Source organism: Eubalaena glacialis, chromosome 2 (assembly GCF_028564815.1).
Source record: "Eubalaena glacialis isolate mEubGla1 chromosome 2, mEubGla1.1.hap2.+ XY, whole genome shotgun sequence".
Lineage (NCBI taxonomy): Eukaryota > Metazoa > Chordata > Mammalia > Artiodactyla > Balaenidae > Eubalaena > Eubalaena glacialis.
Window position 1 is genome coordinate 149,807,590 of NC_083717.1, and position 18,109 is coordinate 149,825,698.

Here is an 18,109-nt window from a genome sequence, read left to right on the forward strand (position 1 = left end):
TCCTTTTTTTACCACCATTTTAAAACTTAGCACTAGTCCTTTTGCAACAGTCCTTTTGCAAAATAGAATCCTAACTATAAGTTCATTTATTTTAGATAAGGCAATAGAATTCTAATACCAGAAGAGAATTTGGGCCTTCTCATAGAGTTTGTTCCTATCGCACCTGAACAGTATTCTCAATGAGGGCAGGTTTTTATGTCGATGCGTTAAACAATTTCTTTTCATACTATATCTTGCAGTTCTCTGGGATTCCCAGAACGAGGAGGAGACAAAGCAGGTTCAGCTTAGTTCCTCTCTGCTTTCTCTAGAGCAATTCACAGTTCCACTGTATGGCAGTTTGGGCTGCCATAACAAATATCATAGACTGGGTGGCTTAAACAGTAGAAATTCTTACGGTGCTGGAAGCTAGGAAGTCCACGATCAAGGTGCTAGCTAGTTCAGTTCTCAGTTTCGATGAGAGCTCTTCCTGGCTTGCAGACGGCTGCTCACTGTTTCCTCCCATGTAGAGAGAAGCAAGCTCTCAGTTGTCTCTTTTTATACAGACACTAATCCCATCATAAAGGCCCCATCTCCAAATACCATCATGTTGCAGGTTAGGACTTAAACATGGATTAGGGTGGCAGGGGCACAATTTGGTTCATAGCACTTACAGATAAGGTGTTTGAGGGGACAAAAAGTTTTGCTGCTTTTAAATTCTTAAAACTATTGTAGATGACCACACCTCCTAGTTGAGGTTAGCTAAAATCAATCAGATTCACAAGTATAATAGAATCTCCATCCATCTAGAATTCTAAGCTATGCTTAAAGTGTTAGTGTCACACAAGAAAAGAGGATTATTTAACATTTTAAGTTTTTGCTCTGCCTTGTTTTATATTAGGCCTTATTTTTTAAGATGGTCATTTGGACGAGCATTCCTTAAAGATAGGTAGGTAGATTTAAAAAACAGCCTTTTTTTAGGGATAAGGAAATCTTTAAGAGGTTAAGTAAATCCCAAGGTCTCCTTACATGACAGTGGCATCAAAACAGGGTTTGTCCACTAGATTATATTTTGCTCAGATATCCAGTCCCCTTTATACGCAGTTCCTTGATTACCAGTCTAGACCCTTGCCTTTTCTCTTCCACAAGACATCCTGACTTGTTCTTGTCCCCTTAACCACTGAGTAGATTCCAAAGCTATGGGAAAACTAGGAAAACACTCAACTGGTTAACTTTTTAGATACAGAGGCCAAGTTAAACTGAGCTTCATGTATTGTCCTACTTCTTACCCAGCTTCATTTCCTGGGAGCTAGTAACTATAGCTCTTCTGTACACTTTACATACTTTAGCTCATGAACTCTTAACACCCTGCATTTGAGATACACACAATCTAGAAGACAGAAACATGTCTAGTTGACTGTTTAAATGCACTGTCCCAATTAAGCCACAACAAACCTCTAAGACAAGGACAGTTCTTAATCCTCATTTTATAGATAATGAAACTACAGCTAAGAGGTAGAGATCACGTAGCTGGTATGTTATGGAACTGAGAATCCTAGGTGTGACCGATAGCAAAGCTTTGCTGTGTTCCACTTTGCTGCAGAACGCTGCTTTCCTAAGAACAGGTTCTCCATCTTACACGTGCCTGCCATGGTTGCCTTAGTGCTGTAGTTCTGCTTCCAAAATTGTATACCTGGAAAGTCAAATCCATCTAACGTATTGAATGTTATGTAGCAGACCTTTTACACAGTTTATGTCATTGAATAAGTTTCATTAGATACTTTAAAAATCTAGTGTTTGTTTGAAATGTATATCCTTAGTGTCTGGTGAATAAGCACAGTTCTTAAACTGCTAACTTGGAGAGTTGTATTTTCACAAACAAAGACAAATAATATTCAAAGGTGTAGCATTCAGGAGTAGGTTAAAATATGGATGTGAGAATTGTTACAAAAGGTACTGGATGATCAAATCACTGGTTTCAGCCCTACCTTTTATTGAAGACACTGGTTATCCAGCTGCCCCAAAGTGGGAAAGGCTTGGACAAGGCTGTCAGAGCGGCTGAGACAAAAGAGGTTTCTGTTAGCAGTAGATGAGCAGCCAAGATGTACAGGAACTGTACAGAGGGTGGGAGAGTCCAAGGGAGGTTCTACCAAGTATGGCTTGACAGTTCTTTTTTTAAACTTGCCGATGCAGGACATGCTAAGTTAAGACATCTAAACTGTTGCTTAGTTACTGCAACACAGAAAAATCCCAAGTACTAAACTTAATGAATACCTGGATCCCTTCTTGACTGCTCAAAGAAATCTTTACTAAAAAAGCCCAAACTACATGACTAACGATCAGGACTTAGTACTTGGGCTCTTTATAGAAGGGGGATGAAGAGGATTAATGTGAACTAGGAGAAGCCTGTTGACAAACTTCACAAGACTTCTTATCTGAAAGGTGGTAACAAGTCTCCACCTCTGGCGAGTCCATAATAGAAATCTGATCAAATTCTAGAATGCAGTTTTTCATGGTTCAGTGAGCAGCACAATTGCTGGGGATTCAAGGGCAGAGTTTTTAGCTTTGAGCTCAGCCTGGCAGTGTGATTTGGTGCAATTGACTAGCTTCCTGTGCTGATTTACCTTATCTATAAAACAGATAATAATGCTCAAAATACTCAAAGTACCAGGAGGGAAAAATGGAACATTCTTTCTTGGAGGGATTCTATTTAGTGTATTAGCATTAACTAAAAGATTACACATCTAATATATAGTATCACTGTTAATGCTTTTTAAAAAAATCAGGGGCTTCCCTGGTGGCGCAGTGGTTGAGAATCTGCCTGCCAATGCAGGGGACACGGGTTCGAGCCCTGATCTGGGAAGATCCCACATGCCGCAGAGCAACTAGGCCCGTGAGCCACAACTACTGAGCTTGCGCGTCTGGAGCCTGTGCTCCGCAACAAGAGAGGCCGCGATAGTGAGAGGCCCGCGCACCGCGATGAAGAGTGGCCCCTGCTTGCCACAACTAGAGAAAGCCCTCGCACAGAAACGAAGACCCAACACAGTCAAAAATAAATAAATAAATAAGTTTATAAAAAAAAAAAATCAGATTGTCAAGCTTGAAGGCTAAAATTTACACAATGTGATGATATATTTATTAAACACAAAGATTGCCTTATAAGTGGTCATCCATGCCAGTTTGCCTGGGACAACTCTGGTTTATGTTGTCCAGGCGTAATTATTAACAGTACCCTCCCTGCATTCTCAAAAGTGTCCCGGATTTAAGGATAAATTATATGGTTATCTTAACTATAACAAAATAGAATGCAAGTGAATATTTTCCATGTTTCCTGAGATAAAAAACATCCTAAACATGTTTTTGCATAGAATTAACCTTTCCTTCACATATATTATCTAGGGTGCAACTTATACTGCATCTTATAAAGGTGAAGAAAAATATCCCAGTCACTTAATTGCAGCCACAATTGTCTTCAGAAAATCCCCAAAGAAGAGAGCACGTTCTAGTCCTAGAACAGGAAGCCATGCCTTTTTTAAATAGAGAAGCTAGATAGAGAAGGGGAGATGGGAATAAGGCTTCCTACTTTTCTGGGCATCTGTCCAAAGGTTCTTGCCTCATAGCCTCAAGTGTGTCTTTTTTTTTCCCCCATTCTGAAAGCAATTTCCCTTAAAGCTCCAAGTTCTTTCCTAACAATCTTCTCACAAACTCAGTAGCACTGAAAATTATGTCCAATTTTGGGGGTCTTTAGCAGCTACATACAAACATCACCAAATCTCTGGTAGAACTGCATTTCATTTCCTCCAGTCCTGGGCTGATGTGAGTGTTTCTAATTCACAATAATGGTGGAGGGGAGGGGACAGTGAAATTATTATTTCATAGGGTCCATTAGTGGCAGGAAATAAATGATGAAAACAAACCATTTCAGAAATATCTGTTGGCTGGAGTAATAGTTTTCCATTTTTTGCTATTTAAGCACATTTTTTAATACTAGAACTTGGGATCTCCTGTAAGGATTCAGTGCTTCAGGGGTTGCCACGCTAGTCTTCATCAAGGTGGTGGTAGAATGTCTGCTGCCACGACCAAGTTCTCACAAGTTCTCTCACATGGCTGCATGGCGAAGTACTTGGAGTTGCAGGAAACCATGTTTCCTCGGTGCTGGTGTGCTAGCACACTCCCTCGCCCCTCCTGCAGTCTGAGTCCTGCCCTTTACCACAGGCAGCGCCTTCTTAGCTTAGCATTCCGACAGCACTGCCATAAAAGTACATGTCTCCCACGGTGGTAAAAATCAGTTTTGCACGTTGACCACAATTTAGTGACACATCTGTTCTCAGCACACTATTATGCTGCAGTGATTGTGAAGTTAGAATTGGAAACAGCTCACTGAAAACGTCCATTTGAATAGAAAGTGAAACCTCAAAATAAGTTTGAATATCCATTTGCTGCTAGTACCTTTCATAACAAAGTACTTGGGAATCACATCTGACTTATTCATCAGAAAATTATTGCTCTCAAACAGCCCATACTCTGTATAATGAAAAGCATATTAGCATTACCAGGGGGAGGGTTGGAAGGAGATGCAATTGGGATGGGTACATGGAGGACTTGTTAGAGTCTGATAATGTTCTATCGAGTGGAGTGAGGGCTATACATGAGTATTCGTTCTATTTATTTAACTCCAAAGATATGTAATACTCTTTTGTATGTACAATTTACTTGTTAAAGCATATGGGGCCTGAGCACCTAATATTGAAAGGAAACCCCAGTTTCACCCAGATTCTCTTTGAGAAAGGTAGAAAGGCCAGGCTTCAGTGTGACTGATTCCTGAGACATGTAACAGTAGCATAGGGCTGTGCCTAGCGTCAGTTCTTCCTTTGTCCTAATAACTGAAGATCTCAATTGCTTTAGGAGACAGATGGTTGTCATTAAGAACACAAAACATAAAGGGTCGGGGCTTCCCTGGTGGCGCAGTGGTTGAGAATCTGCCTGCTAATGCAGGGGACACGGGTTCGAGCCCTGGTCTGGGAAGATCCCACATGCCGCGGAGCAACCAGGCCCGTGCGCCACAACTACTGAGCCTGCGCGTCTGGAGCCTGTGCTCCGCAACAAGAGAGGCCGGGATAGTGAGAGGCCCGCGCACCGCGATGAAGAGTGGCCCCCGCTTGCCGCAACTAGAGAAAGCCCTCGCACAGAAACGAAGACCCAACACAGCCAAAAAAAATTAATTTAAAAAAAACAAAAACAAAAACATAAAGAGTCTGCATAGTGGTCCATTCAGTCTAGCATCCAGGCTGACAATGACAACAAGAAATGTTCTGTGAAAGAGCATAACTGGTACCTAAACCCAGCACGAGACAAGTGGAGAGGCGATTGTAAAGCATTCGATTCTATAAGGCACTGTGTTAGGCTAGTACAAAGAGAATCAAAGAATAAATATAGCCCCTCCCACACAGGAGGAGATGATAGGGATGGTACGCTCCATGGTGATATTAGGATAAGTGGAGAAAAACGAGGAAAACACAGACTGAGGATGAGGTGGTGTAGGACAGTGTAAAGAGCACAAGTTCTGGAACCTGACCAGCCATATATACCGCTTACCAGATATGTCACATTGGGTGAGTTACTTAACCTCTTGGTGCCTCCATTTCCTCAGCTATAAAAGGCGGATAACAATAATTCCTAACTCCATAGGGTTTTGAGAATTAAATGAAACAATCCAGGTAAAGCACGCAGTGCTTGACGTCATAACCACGCAACAAATGTGAATGTACCATGGGACCTGAAAGGCACTTTTCTAGGTGTTAACAGTCTAGCAGAAGAAAGAGAAAAGTGAACAGGTCGTTTTCATTCGGTGTGATGTTCCAAATGCAGGAGGTGCAGATGACTCAGAAGACCCAAGCAGCACCTGATAGTTAAGGGGCTACCATGTTTTGAGCACTGCAGCCTCCTAAGGGCTTGAATCACATTATCCCGTTGAGTCAGGGGGTAAAATTCAGCTCTGTGAATGCAGAGCCGCATTCTTTCCCCTTTGCGATGCAGATCTCCATTAGTGATTCAAGGCGTCTGGCACTTCAGAAGAAGTCCTGTCTCAGAGAAAATGAATACAAGAGGGAGACTGTCCTCACCTCCAGCCTGTTTGCCCCTGGCCACATTTTCCTAATCACATCCATACTCTGTTTGAAAGCAGCTGACTTCGGGGTAGGCTAAGGAATGGATATGTGAGTAAGTTTCCGGAGGGATGCGAGGCAGGCAGGTACTCTGGGGAGGAACTGATTGAAGCTGCTTGAGTGTTAACTATTCTACCGCTGAGGAGCGGTAGAATAGAGCCTGTGTTCCCAACATTCCAGAGAACAGCTAGCCCCACCCTGGAATGGCTTTCCCAGCATTATTTCCCAATGACGTCAGCAGCATACCTGCGAACACAGCTTGCTTCATGGCTGCCCACAGCTACACCATTCCTTCTTGCTGGGCTTTGGGAGTACACAAGACCTATTCATTACTGAGTCTCAGGCCACTAGGAACTCTGAACACCTCATTTTTAAACAGAGAGCCCTGCTTTTCCAAGGCCCCTTTGCTCCAGATTACATGAGAGACTTTAGCCCATATACAGGGATGCCAACTACTACTTTGATCAGGGAATAGATAAGAGAGGCACTTCTTGGAATGAATATGGGAGGATCTGAGCCTTGGATAAAGGGAATTGAGAAGACTTTGACCTAAGGCAAAGGAAGACAGAACAGTCCTAACTTAAATGAGCAAAAATGTATCAGCACATAGAGTTTTTCATTCAACTGGTATTTTTAAAAATTTATTTTATTTATTTACTTTTGGCTGCGTTGGGTCTTCATGTCTGTGCGCGGGTTTTCTCTAGTTGCGGGGAGCGGGGGCTACTCTTCGTTGCGGTGCGTGGGCTTCTCATTGCGGTGGTTTCTCTTGTTGTGGAGCATGGGCTCTAGGCTTGCAGGCTCAGTAGTTGTGGCGCACGGGCTTAGTTGCTCCGCGGCACGTGGGATCTTCCCAGATCAGGGCTCGAACCCGTGTCCCCTGCATTGGCAGGTGGATTCTTAACCACTGCACCACCAGGGAAACCCTCAACTGGTATTTTATTTATTTATTTTTTCAACTGGTATTTTTATTAACCACTTACACTGTGCCATGTGCTAGTAATTCAATAGTGAACTAGTCAGTTTCTGCTCTCACGCAGCCCACAAGCTAGTGGAAGAGACAATCATTAGATAACATTAATTGCACTTGTGATAAGTGATGGGGCGAGAAGCATAACGTAGTTTGTAGGAGTCAAGTAAAGCTCGCCAGAGGAAACAACATTTGAACTGCCATCTGAAGGGTGAGCAAGATTTAGGCAGGAGACAAATTGGGAGAAGGGTGCCAGGAAGACAATATAAGAGGGGCAAGAAGGCAGTCCTTGTGTGCAGGGAGGGAGGGAGGGCCAGGTGTGGGGGTACCTGCCTCCATGTTGATGGTGCTGGGGCAGAGGGTGTGAAATGGAGCACACACAATAGGGTGGAAGCCTTGTGATCGGCTCTACTTCTTTCCCCCGTTTTGTCTACTAGATTAAGTCAGCTATCTTCCTATTGACAAATGCAGAGACCCCAATAAACTCACTTTCAAGCCTTTAGAATCCCTTGACAGTCCAGGGTAACCATACCAGGGAGATCCTTTTCATAGAGATCTGGGTTCCCTGAGGTCTCATTAAACTAATATTTTCCCAGCCTGGTGGAAGAGGAGGTCTTCGTTTTTTGTTTTAATTTCTTCAACTTTATCTTTTTATTTATTGATTGATTGATTGGCTGCGTTGGGTCTTCGTTGCTGCATGCGGGCTTTCTCTATTTGCGGCGAGCGGGGGCTGCTCTTCGTTGCGGTGTGCGGGCTTCTAATTGCGGTGGCTTCTCTTTGTTACGGAGCACAGGCTCTAGGCACGCAGGCTGCAGTACTTGTGGCACGCGGGCTCAGTAGTTGTGGCTTGCAGGCTCTAGAGTGCAGGCTCAGTAGTTGTGGTGCACGGGCTTAGTTGCTCCGCGGCATGTGGGATCTTCCCAGACCAGGGCTCGAACCCGTGTCCCCTGCATTGGCAGGCGGATTCTTAACCACTGTGCCACCAGGGGAGTCCTGGTCTTCCTTTTTATAATCTCAATATCTTTCAAAGTGCCTGCCTATGCAGCTATATAAGCCAATAGTGGAAGAATTATTGTCAGCACTATGCTGACTGGGGGATAGGGAGTCCATCCCTGGGTTTATTCCAAAGGAGAAATTAGAGAAGTCCTTGACTGAATAATTTGGTCAATTCACACCTGAACAACCCCAATTTCCCTATCTTGCTTCTTGCCATAGATTTATTTCTTTTTTATAATATTTTTTATAGTTTTTCTTCTTTATTTTTGGCTGTGTTGGGTCTTCCTTGCTGTGCGTGGGCTTTCTGTAGTTGCGGCGAGCGGGGGCTACTCTTCGTTGTGGTGTGCCAGCTTCTCATTGAGGTGGCTTCTGTTGTTGCAGACATGGGCTCATGGGCTCTCAGTAGTTGCAGCACGTGGGCCCTAGAGTGCAGGGGGCAGGGGGGGCTTCAGTAGTTGTGGCTCACGGGCTCTAGAGTGCAGGCTCAGTAGTTGTGGCGCACGGGCTTAGTTGCTCCACAGCATGTGGGATCTTCCCAGACCAGGGATCGAACCCGTGTCCCCTGCATTGGCAGGCGGATTCTTAACCACTGCGCCACTAGGGAAGTCCCCATAGATTTATTTCTAACCCAGAAAAGCTGAAAGTCTATACCTTATAAGGTACACAAGGGAATTTCAAATCAACTGCTTAGTCTATGGCTGCCTTAGGAAACATCTACATTTCCCAGCCCTCTTTAAGGCCTTGCACAGAGCAGTCCCCTAGGGGGCATTTCCTGGGATGTGTTCTATAGAACACTAATTGCTAGATATATACCTCGAGTAGAGTTCCATGGGTCAGTAAGTTTGGGGACACTACGTGTACTATCACTCATGGAAAGGTACCCCTACATGAGTGCGTTAAGGCACTAACAAGTCCTGCAGTAAAGAAACCCAATAGTTCCCACGTGTATTTAACTACAGGAACTTTTTGTTTGAATAATTATATTTCTATGGCAAGACTACAAGAGGGTATTGCTTATTTTTTAAGATTTATTCAGTGTACACCATGTCCAAAGTAGGTGAGTGTGTCACAGAGAGATGAAGGAATAACAGATGGGGAGAGTTTAGTACATTTGATGTATAGTTTTAATGTATTTAATTCTGTAGACGATAAGAAATGGATGGATAAACTCATAAGATACATCAAGTAAATGTCAGAATTAGTAAATAGAACATGTGTGGGTTAAACATTGACGAAAAAGGGCTAGAAGAACCAAGAGTACATGAGGTAATAAACATACATGAGGGGCGCCTGGGCACTAAATATTCAACGATATATTCAATATCAATATTCATGAGTCCTTAATTCGGCCACCCATTAGTGATACCTAGTCTGGCTCCATGTGCCCTCCATGGCTGTTCAACAGACGATTTGACAAGCTACAACTGTGGCTATAACTTCATGTCTCCAACAGAGCAAGTATGTATCACTGACATAGGACCCCCTAGCTCGAACCTCAACTCTACTCTTTATATCTGCATTGCCAGCAAGCAGGGAAAGCTGATACAGCACAGAAAGAGAAAGATAGAAGTCCTATGAACATAGCACACCCCAGGATTCCAGTAGCACGGTCCTATGAATTCCATTTGTCCCTATCCTAAGTGTTTAACTTAGCCATTTCCACTCCCTTGTTTCTCACAGTGTGTTTTACATTGACTTAATAAACTTTGTGATCCAAGCATTTCGATTTGGTGTGTGATCTTTTATATTCCATGAACCCTGGGATAGCTTGCCTAGTAGTGTATTTAGAGGCTACTATTGGATGAAGGTAATTTTCCACATAACAGAGTGACACACACACATAGATTTTTTTTTTAAATTAGCTAATCTAGTCAATAGCATTGATAAACCTAGGCTAGATTGATCAGGAAAAAAAAAGGAAGAAAACACAAATTACCAATATTAGGAATGAGAGAGATGACATTTCTATACATTCTGCAGATACTAAAAGAAGAATAAGGAAATATCAACAACTTCATGCCAATAAATTCAACAACTTACATGAAAGTGGCAAATTCCGTGGAAGACATAAACTATCAGTGCTCACTCAAGATGAAATAAATAATCTAAATAGCCCTATCTTTTAAAGAAATTGAAGTTGTAGTTTAAAACGTTCCCATAATTGTACAGCCACTTGGAAAACAGCCTGGCAATTTCTTCAGAGGTTAAACCCAGAGTTACCATATGACCCAGTAATTCCAATCCTAGGTATATACTCAAGAAAAATGAAAACATATGTCTACACAAACAACTGTACACAAATGTTCATAGCAACATTATTCATAATAGCCAAAAAGTAGAAAGAACCCAAATGTTCATCAACTGACAAATAGATGAACAAAATGTAGTATATCCATACCATAGAATATTATTCAGCCATAAAAAAGAATGAAATACTGATATATGCTATAACATAGATAAACCTTGAAAACATGCTAAGTCAAAGAAGCCAGTCACAAAGGACCACACTGAGTATGATTCCATTCATATGAAATGTCCAGAATTAGCAAATCCGTAGAAGTAGATTGGTGGTTGCCAGGGCCTGGGGAGAGGGGGGAAGTAGGGAATGACTCCTAATAGGTACAGAGTTTCTCTTTGGGGTAAAGAAAATGTTATGGAATTTTGATTGCAGTAATGGGTGCACAGCTCTATAAATATAGTAAAATCCACAGAATTGTACCCTCTAAAAGGGTAAACTTTATGCTCTACGAATTATGTCTTAGTAAAGCTATTATTAAATCAATCTATATAATTCACCATATTAAAGACTAAAAAGGAAAAAAAATCATAATTGTATCAATAGACACAGAAAAACACTTGGCAAAATCCAACATCAATTCTTGATTAAAAGAAAAAAACCTCTTAGCAAACTAAGAATAGAAAGGAACTTCCTCAACCTGTTATAGGGCATCTACAGCTAACATCATACTAAATGGTAAGAGACTGAATGCTTTCCCTCTAAAATTAGGAACAAGGGAAGGATGTCTGCTTTCATCACTTCTATTTAATATTGTACTGGTTCAAGCCAGTATAATAAGGCAAGGAAAAGAAATAAAAGACAATCAAATTGAAAAGAAAGTAGTAAAACTATTCATAGAGGACATGATTGTCGAAGCAGAAAATCCTATGGAGTCTACAAAAATAGCTTATAAAAATAATAAGTGAGTTTATCATGGCTCCTGGATATAAGTTCAATATATAAAAATCAACTGGATATCAATATATTAGCAAACAACTGAAAACTGAAATTAAAAATCGTACCATTTACCCTAGTACCAAAAATGTCAAATGCAGAACAATAAAATTGACAGAAGTGCATGTCCTGTACACTGAAAACTACAAAATATAGCTGAGAGAAATTAAAGGAGACCTCAATAAATAAAGAGCTACTCTATATTTGTGGACCAGAATACTCAGTATTGTTAAGATGTCAATTCTCCCTGAGTTTACATATAGATTCAATGCTATTCTAATCAAAACCCCAGCAGGTTATTTGTATAAAACTTGACAAGCTAATTCTAAATTTTATTTGAAAATGAAAAAGATCTAATAGCTAAACAACTTTGGAAAAGACACAGTAATCAAGACAGTATAGTATTGGCATGAAGACAGATCACTGGGGGAAAAATAGAGTGTGGAAACAGACCTACACATATATGGTAAATTGATTTTTCAACAAACATGTAAAAGTGATTTAGTAGAGAAAGGATTGTCTTAACAGTGCTGAAATATTGCCTATCCAAGGGGGGAAAAAAACTACTTTGATTCATATCTCACACCATACACAAAAATTAACCTAACATTTATAGACCTAAATGTAAAACTTAAAACTATAAAACTTCTAGAGAAAAACATAGGAGAAATCTTTGTGACCTTGGATCATAATACCAAGGGCATGATCCATAAAAGAAAAAATTGATAAATTATATTTCTTTACAATTAAGAATTTCTGTTCTTTGAAAGACAGTGCTAGGAGAAAAATAAGACAAGTTACAGACTTCAAGAAAATATTTGTAAGTCACATAAAGGATTTATATACAGAATATATTTTTAAAGTCTCAAAACTCAAAAATAAGAAAACAAAACCCCATCAATATTGGGCAAACAATTTGAACAGATAATTCATCAAAAAGATATATGGATGGCAAAAAAAAGCACATTTTAAAATGCTCAACATCATTAGTCATTAGGGAAATTAAAATTAAAATCATAAAGAAATACTACTACATACCTATTAGAATATCCAAAATTAAAAAGACTGATCATACCAACTATTGTCAACAATGTGGGGCTTCCCTGGTGGCTCAGTGGTTGAGAATCTGTCTGCCAATGCAGGGGACACGGGTTCGAGCCCTGGTCTGGGAAGATTCCCACATGCCGCAGAGCAACTAGACCCGTGAGCCACAACTACTGAGCCTGCGCGTCTGGAGCCTGTGCTCCGCAACAAGAGAGGCCACGATAGTGATAGGCCCGCGCACCGCGATGAAGAGTGGCCCCCCTTGCCACAACTAGAGAAAGCCCTTGCACAGAAACGAAGACCCAACACAGCCAAATTTAAAAATAAATAAATAATGTGGAGCAACTGGAACTCTCATATGCTACTAAGGGGAATGGAAAATGGTACAACCACTTGGAAAATAATTTGGCAGTTTCTTAAAAAATTTAACATTTACCTACCTTATGACCCACCCATTCTGCTCGCAGGAGAAACATAAGTTTGTGCCCATATAAAGACTTGTACACAAATGTTCATAGAAGTTTTATTTCTAATATTTCAAAACCGAAACAACCCAAATATCCATCAGTAGGTGAGTGGATAAACAAATTGGGGTATATCTACTTAGCATTTGATATACTCAACAGTGGAAAATTACTGAGCAACTGATAGATACACTCAACAATATAGATGAATTTCAAAATAATACTGAGTGAAAGAAGCCAAAAAAATAGTGCATACTATATGATTCCATTTATATACAATTCTAGCAAATGCAAGCTAATCTGTAGAGACAGAGAGTAGATAGTGGTTGCCTGAGGACAAGTAAATGGATTACAAAAGGATATAAGGAAACTTTGGGGGGTTATGGATATGTTCATTAACTTGATTATGGTTTCACAGATGTGTACATGTTAAAACTTATGACATTATATACTTTAAACATGTACAGTGTATATTACATCTCAATTACTTCAATAAAACTGCTTAGGGAATTCCCTCGTGGTCCACTGGTTAGGACTCCGAGTTACCACTGCAGGTGGCGCGGGCTCAATCCCTGGTGGGGGAACTAAGGTCCCACATGCCTCGCGGCGAGGCCAAAAAAAAAAAAAAAAAGAAGGAGTAAAAAGATCAGAGAATAGATAGAGTTCTCCAAAATAAATGGAGTACTTACTTAAAAAATAATAGCCAATATTTATTGAACATTTTTAAATGCCAAACACTATGCTAGTTAAGAGTTACTACTTCCTTTCATTCCCGGTAACTTTATGAGGGAGGTACTATTGTTTCCATTAAGTAGTTCACTCAGATTATACAAGCCAGTGAGATGCTAAGCCAGTATGTGAACCCTGGACCATTTGACTTCACTACCCACAATTATAACCACTTGATAACATGATTCCAGGAGACCTTCAAGGAATTTGAAGTCCAGGGGAGAGAGAGACACCACCCCTCCCCAACTACAAGAGAATAACTGAAGGGGAAAGAAAGAGAAATTTTAGTAAAGCTGAAACTAATCTCTTGCAAGGTTCCAAACCAGACCATTGGCACTGCATGGGCAAGGCTCTAGATACAGAGTCCTGGTGCTTCTGTAGGGCCACTGGAGAAGAAAGGGGCTGGCAAAAGATGGGAAGCCTCTATGTAGACCAAAGGAGATTGGACCGTGCACACTCGGTGCAGGCAGTCCCACCAGGCAGGGCTCCTCCAGTTTCTGCCCAAGTTAAAGACAGTCAGAAGCAACTGAGCAGACATTGCCTTATCCCATTTCAGGAGTACCAAGAGAGGAGTTGTTTTTTTGTTTTTCTGTTTTGTTTGTTTTTTATTAATTTTTACTGGAGTATAGTTGCTTCACAATGTTGTGTTAGTTTCTACTGTACAGCAAAATGAATCAGCTATACATATACATATATCCCCTCTTTTTTGGATTTCCTTCCCATTTAGTTCACCACAGTGCATTAAGTAGAGTTCCCTGTGCTATACACAGTATGTTCTCATTAGTTGTCTATTTTATACATAGTATCAATAGTGTATATGTGTCAATCCCAATCTCCCAATTCCTCCCACCACCCCCTACCAAGAGAGGTTTTTAATTGAAAGACCTAAGATTTAGAACCTTGGGTGAGTCCTTTCACTGCTCAGTATTCCTACTTCCTCATCTCTAAGATGGGAAAGTTGAACTAGGTGTTGCTGTGGTTCCTTCTAGGTCTCACATGCTCTGTCCCAGCCTGTTATTATTGTTTTCCCAAAGAGTATGAAGGCTCTGATGGCCATCCATGAAGTGTCTAGTAAGGTGACTTGACTTCTCTCAGCAGCTCTGCTGACTACAGGGAAATGTACTGCAATTACAAAGCAGCATCATTAAATGACTAAAAAGGAAAATCATTAACTTCAGATGCCTTTATATTATTAGTTACTTTTCTGATTACCAAAGTAACAGAGGCGAAGTATAGACATTTAAGAAAATTCAGACTGTGAGGAAAGAGTTAACACAGCAGGTCTGGTTGCCTACTCCCTACCTGTCTTCAAGGACCCATGATTAACCCTTGGCCAACCGCTAGGAATGTGGGCTTCGGGTGTTCTTTTTGTTAGTGATTGATGGGTTTGTTATACACACCTGGAGCAATGGACTGTATCATACCTGCTTGTCAGGTTGCTTTGCACAAACATCAAAATCTACGATCTGCACCTGGTTTCATCGTTAAGGTCCTGAGTTTCGGTTGTCATGGTTGGTTGCATAACAGGATATACCTATGTGACCAGCTCCCCATAAAAGCTTTAGACTCTGAGATTCAAACAGCTTCTATGGGCAAAGACATTTCACACGTGTTCATAGTCAACAGTGAGAGAAAGAGTACTCCTGTGTGACCTCAGAGAAGGAAGGACTTTGGAAGCCTGTTTTGAACCTCTCTGGGTGCCATTAATGCATGTCCTTGTCCTGCTGCTTTTGCTCTGTACCTTTGTTATCATAAATCTCAGTGAGTATATAACCTGCTATTGGGTCTCGTGGGTCCTTCTGATGAATCACTGAAGGAAACACAAATATATCTATGTATATGTTTATGTATATATTTTAAAATATCTATGTATATAGATATGTTTAAAACCAAAATCCCTCCACCTAGATATAACCATTTGGCTAACTTTAAAAACAGGTTTTGACTGCGCGAAGATGGCACGTAAGGCGAAGAAGGAAGCCCCTGTCCCTCCCAAAGCTGAAGCCAAAGCAAAAGCTTTGAAAGCCAAGAAAGCAGTGTTTAAAGGCATCCACAGCCACAAAAAAAAGAAGATCCGGACGTCACCTACCTTCCGATGGCCCAAAACACCAAGGCTCAGAAGGCAGCCCAAATATCCTTGGAAGGGCGCCCCTAGGAGAAACAAGCTTGACCACTATGCCGTCATCAAGTTCCCCCTGACCACTGAGTCAGCCATGAAGAAAATAGAAGACAACAACACACTGGTGTTCATTGTGGATGTCAAGGCCAACAAGCACCAGATTAAACAGGCTGTGAAGGAGCTCTATGACATTGACATGGCTAAGGTCAATACCCTGATCAAGCCTAATGGAGAGAAGAAGGCATATGTTTAACTGGGCCCTGACTATGATGCTTTGGATATTGCCAACAAAATTGGGATCATCTAAACTGAGGCCAGCTGGCTAATTCTAAAAACCAAAGTTTTCCCTATTGAAAAAAAAAAAAAACAAACAAACAGGTTTTGACCTACTAAATCATCGTGCGAAACTCCTTCTAAATTGTCAGAAGGCAAACAAAACTGCTAATTGATGATAAGTTGTATTGTGGCGTGAAGATTAAATTTTATGGAAGCCCCATATTAAGACTTAAAAGAATAATTTTGCTGTTTTTAAATAATTACCAAGATTTATTGTACTTTGCTTTTGTGACATAATAATGGCTTAGTCCATTAAATTGGAATCCAACTTTTAAGCTTGATTGGGTTCTGATGGGAAGAAACAGGACACTCTATAAGAAATTGCTTTATAATATCCCCCGGGAACAGGCAGTGAAAAGCAGAGACTGCCTGTACGTGAGAGTTTGGGGAGACAAGCGGGGGAGGTGAGTAAGACCAGCTCCCCTGCCATGTACCCCTCACTCTGTAAATCCCCTTCTTTGACAACGCCCCTCAATAACCTTAATAATAATGACTAACATTTATTGAGTACTTACTCTGAGCCAGACACTATTCTACACACATTTTGTCTTATTTAATCTTCATAATAGCCTATTCAGTAAATATTACTATTTTCTCCTTTATACAAATGAAGAAACCAAGGCTAAATATAATTGAGTAGCTAGTTCATGAAGCTAGCAAGTGAAATGGGACTGGAACTTAAACCTGAACTCAGAAAGTCACCTGCTATATACGTCATGTCTCTTTACATTCAATATATTCAAATGAGATGTCACTGATATAAAATGGAATTTGGACTAGGTTTTGTATTAGTCAGGGTTCTCCATGGAAACAGAACCAATAGGAGAGAGATATATATATATACACACATACACATATATATAGTATATAATATACACACATACATACAGTTGAAACGCTTGAACAATGCAGGTTTGAACTGCATGGGTCCACTTTTACCTGATATTTTTCAATAGTAAATACTACAGTACACTTTTACCTGATATTTTTCAATAGTAAATACTACAGTACTACACGGTCTGTGGTTGGTTGAATCTATGGATGTGGAGGAACTGTGGATACGAGGGCTGACTATGTACTGGATTAAACTGCACGTTGTTGAAGGGTCAACTGTATACACACACAAACACACACACAGTTTTATCTTAAGGAATTGGCTCACACGATTGTGAGGGCTGACAAGTCTGGAATTCGTAGAGCAGGCTGGCAGCCTGGAAATTCAGGGAAGAGTTGATGTTGTAGTATTGAACTCAAAATCTGCAGGCTGGAAACAGAGTTCCTATGTTGCGGCCTTGAAGGAGAAATTCTTTGGGAAACCTCAGTTTTTGCTCTTAAGGATAAGGCCCAGCCACATTCGGAGAGTAAAAAAAAAGTACTGATTTAAATGTTAACCACACATAAAACCAACCATCATAGTTCTGATCTTTCGTTTTTGAAGAGGAAAGGAAGGGTGGATCCCCAAATGTGATTCACCCAAGACTAACCCCAAGGTGAGCCTGCTCCCGAACAAACCAGCCCGGGGTCACAAGCCCCTCACCTTAGCCACAGCCATGCAAGTGTGGCCTTGGCCAGAAGAGGGCACTGCCATCTACTTGTGTGACTATCTGCTTGGGAACCAACAGGTTGGAAGAGGTTTTGACACGACTTTCAATTAATTATTAATTTTTACAGCCCGTGAGTTAGCATAGTACAACCTTTGGGAGAATAAATGGCTGTGAACTTTTAGCTTCACTGTGAGACCAAAGCACCTCCCTGACATTACTCAAACCTACATTCAATAATGCAAGAGGGTGTGGAATGCTCGTGTCCTTTGGCTTTCCTGGTGCCTTAGAACTGGTCCAGCCGGGCAGAGCCAAACCAAACAGTTTTTCCAGATCAGGACAACTCAGGGTGTTGCAGAGGAAACAAAGAAGTTGGGCATTTGGGGACTGAGAGGAAAAACTGGGAGGACCCCTGGGGCTCCAGGCAGGTGAGGAATCTTCTGGTAACATACAGAGGAGGACAGGCTGGGGAGGTTACTCTATGTGTCTGGGTTTGAGAGAATAATATTACAGGCCCCTCTGGCAATACCACTCTGTCTAG

At 41.0% G+C, this 18,109-nt stretch overlaps 1 protein-coding gene across 1 annotated transcript; it reads left to right on the forward strand.

The window, feature by feature from the left end:
* The first annotated feature begins 15,524 nt into the window (after positions 1-15,524).
* Positions 15,525-15,958, forward strand: LOC133085496 (large ribosomal subunit protein uL23-like). Its single transcript, XM_061182588.1, has one exon. It carries the CDS (start codon positions 15,528-15,530, stop codon positions 15,942-15,944), a length of 417 nt encoding a protein of 138 aa, XP_061038571.1. The 5' UTR covers positions 15,525-15,527; the 3' UTR covers positions 15,945-15,958.
* The last annotated feature ends 2,151 nt before the right edge of the window (positions 15,959-18,109 follow it).

Bases quoted from the DNA above. Each gene is read 5' to 3' on its own strand.
- LOC133085496 (XM_061182588.1), top strand. From the start codon at position 15,528: ATGGCACGTAAGGCGAAGAAGGAAGCCCCTGTCCCTCCCAAAGCTGAA.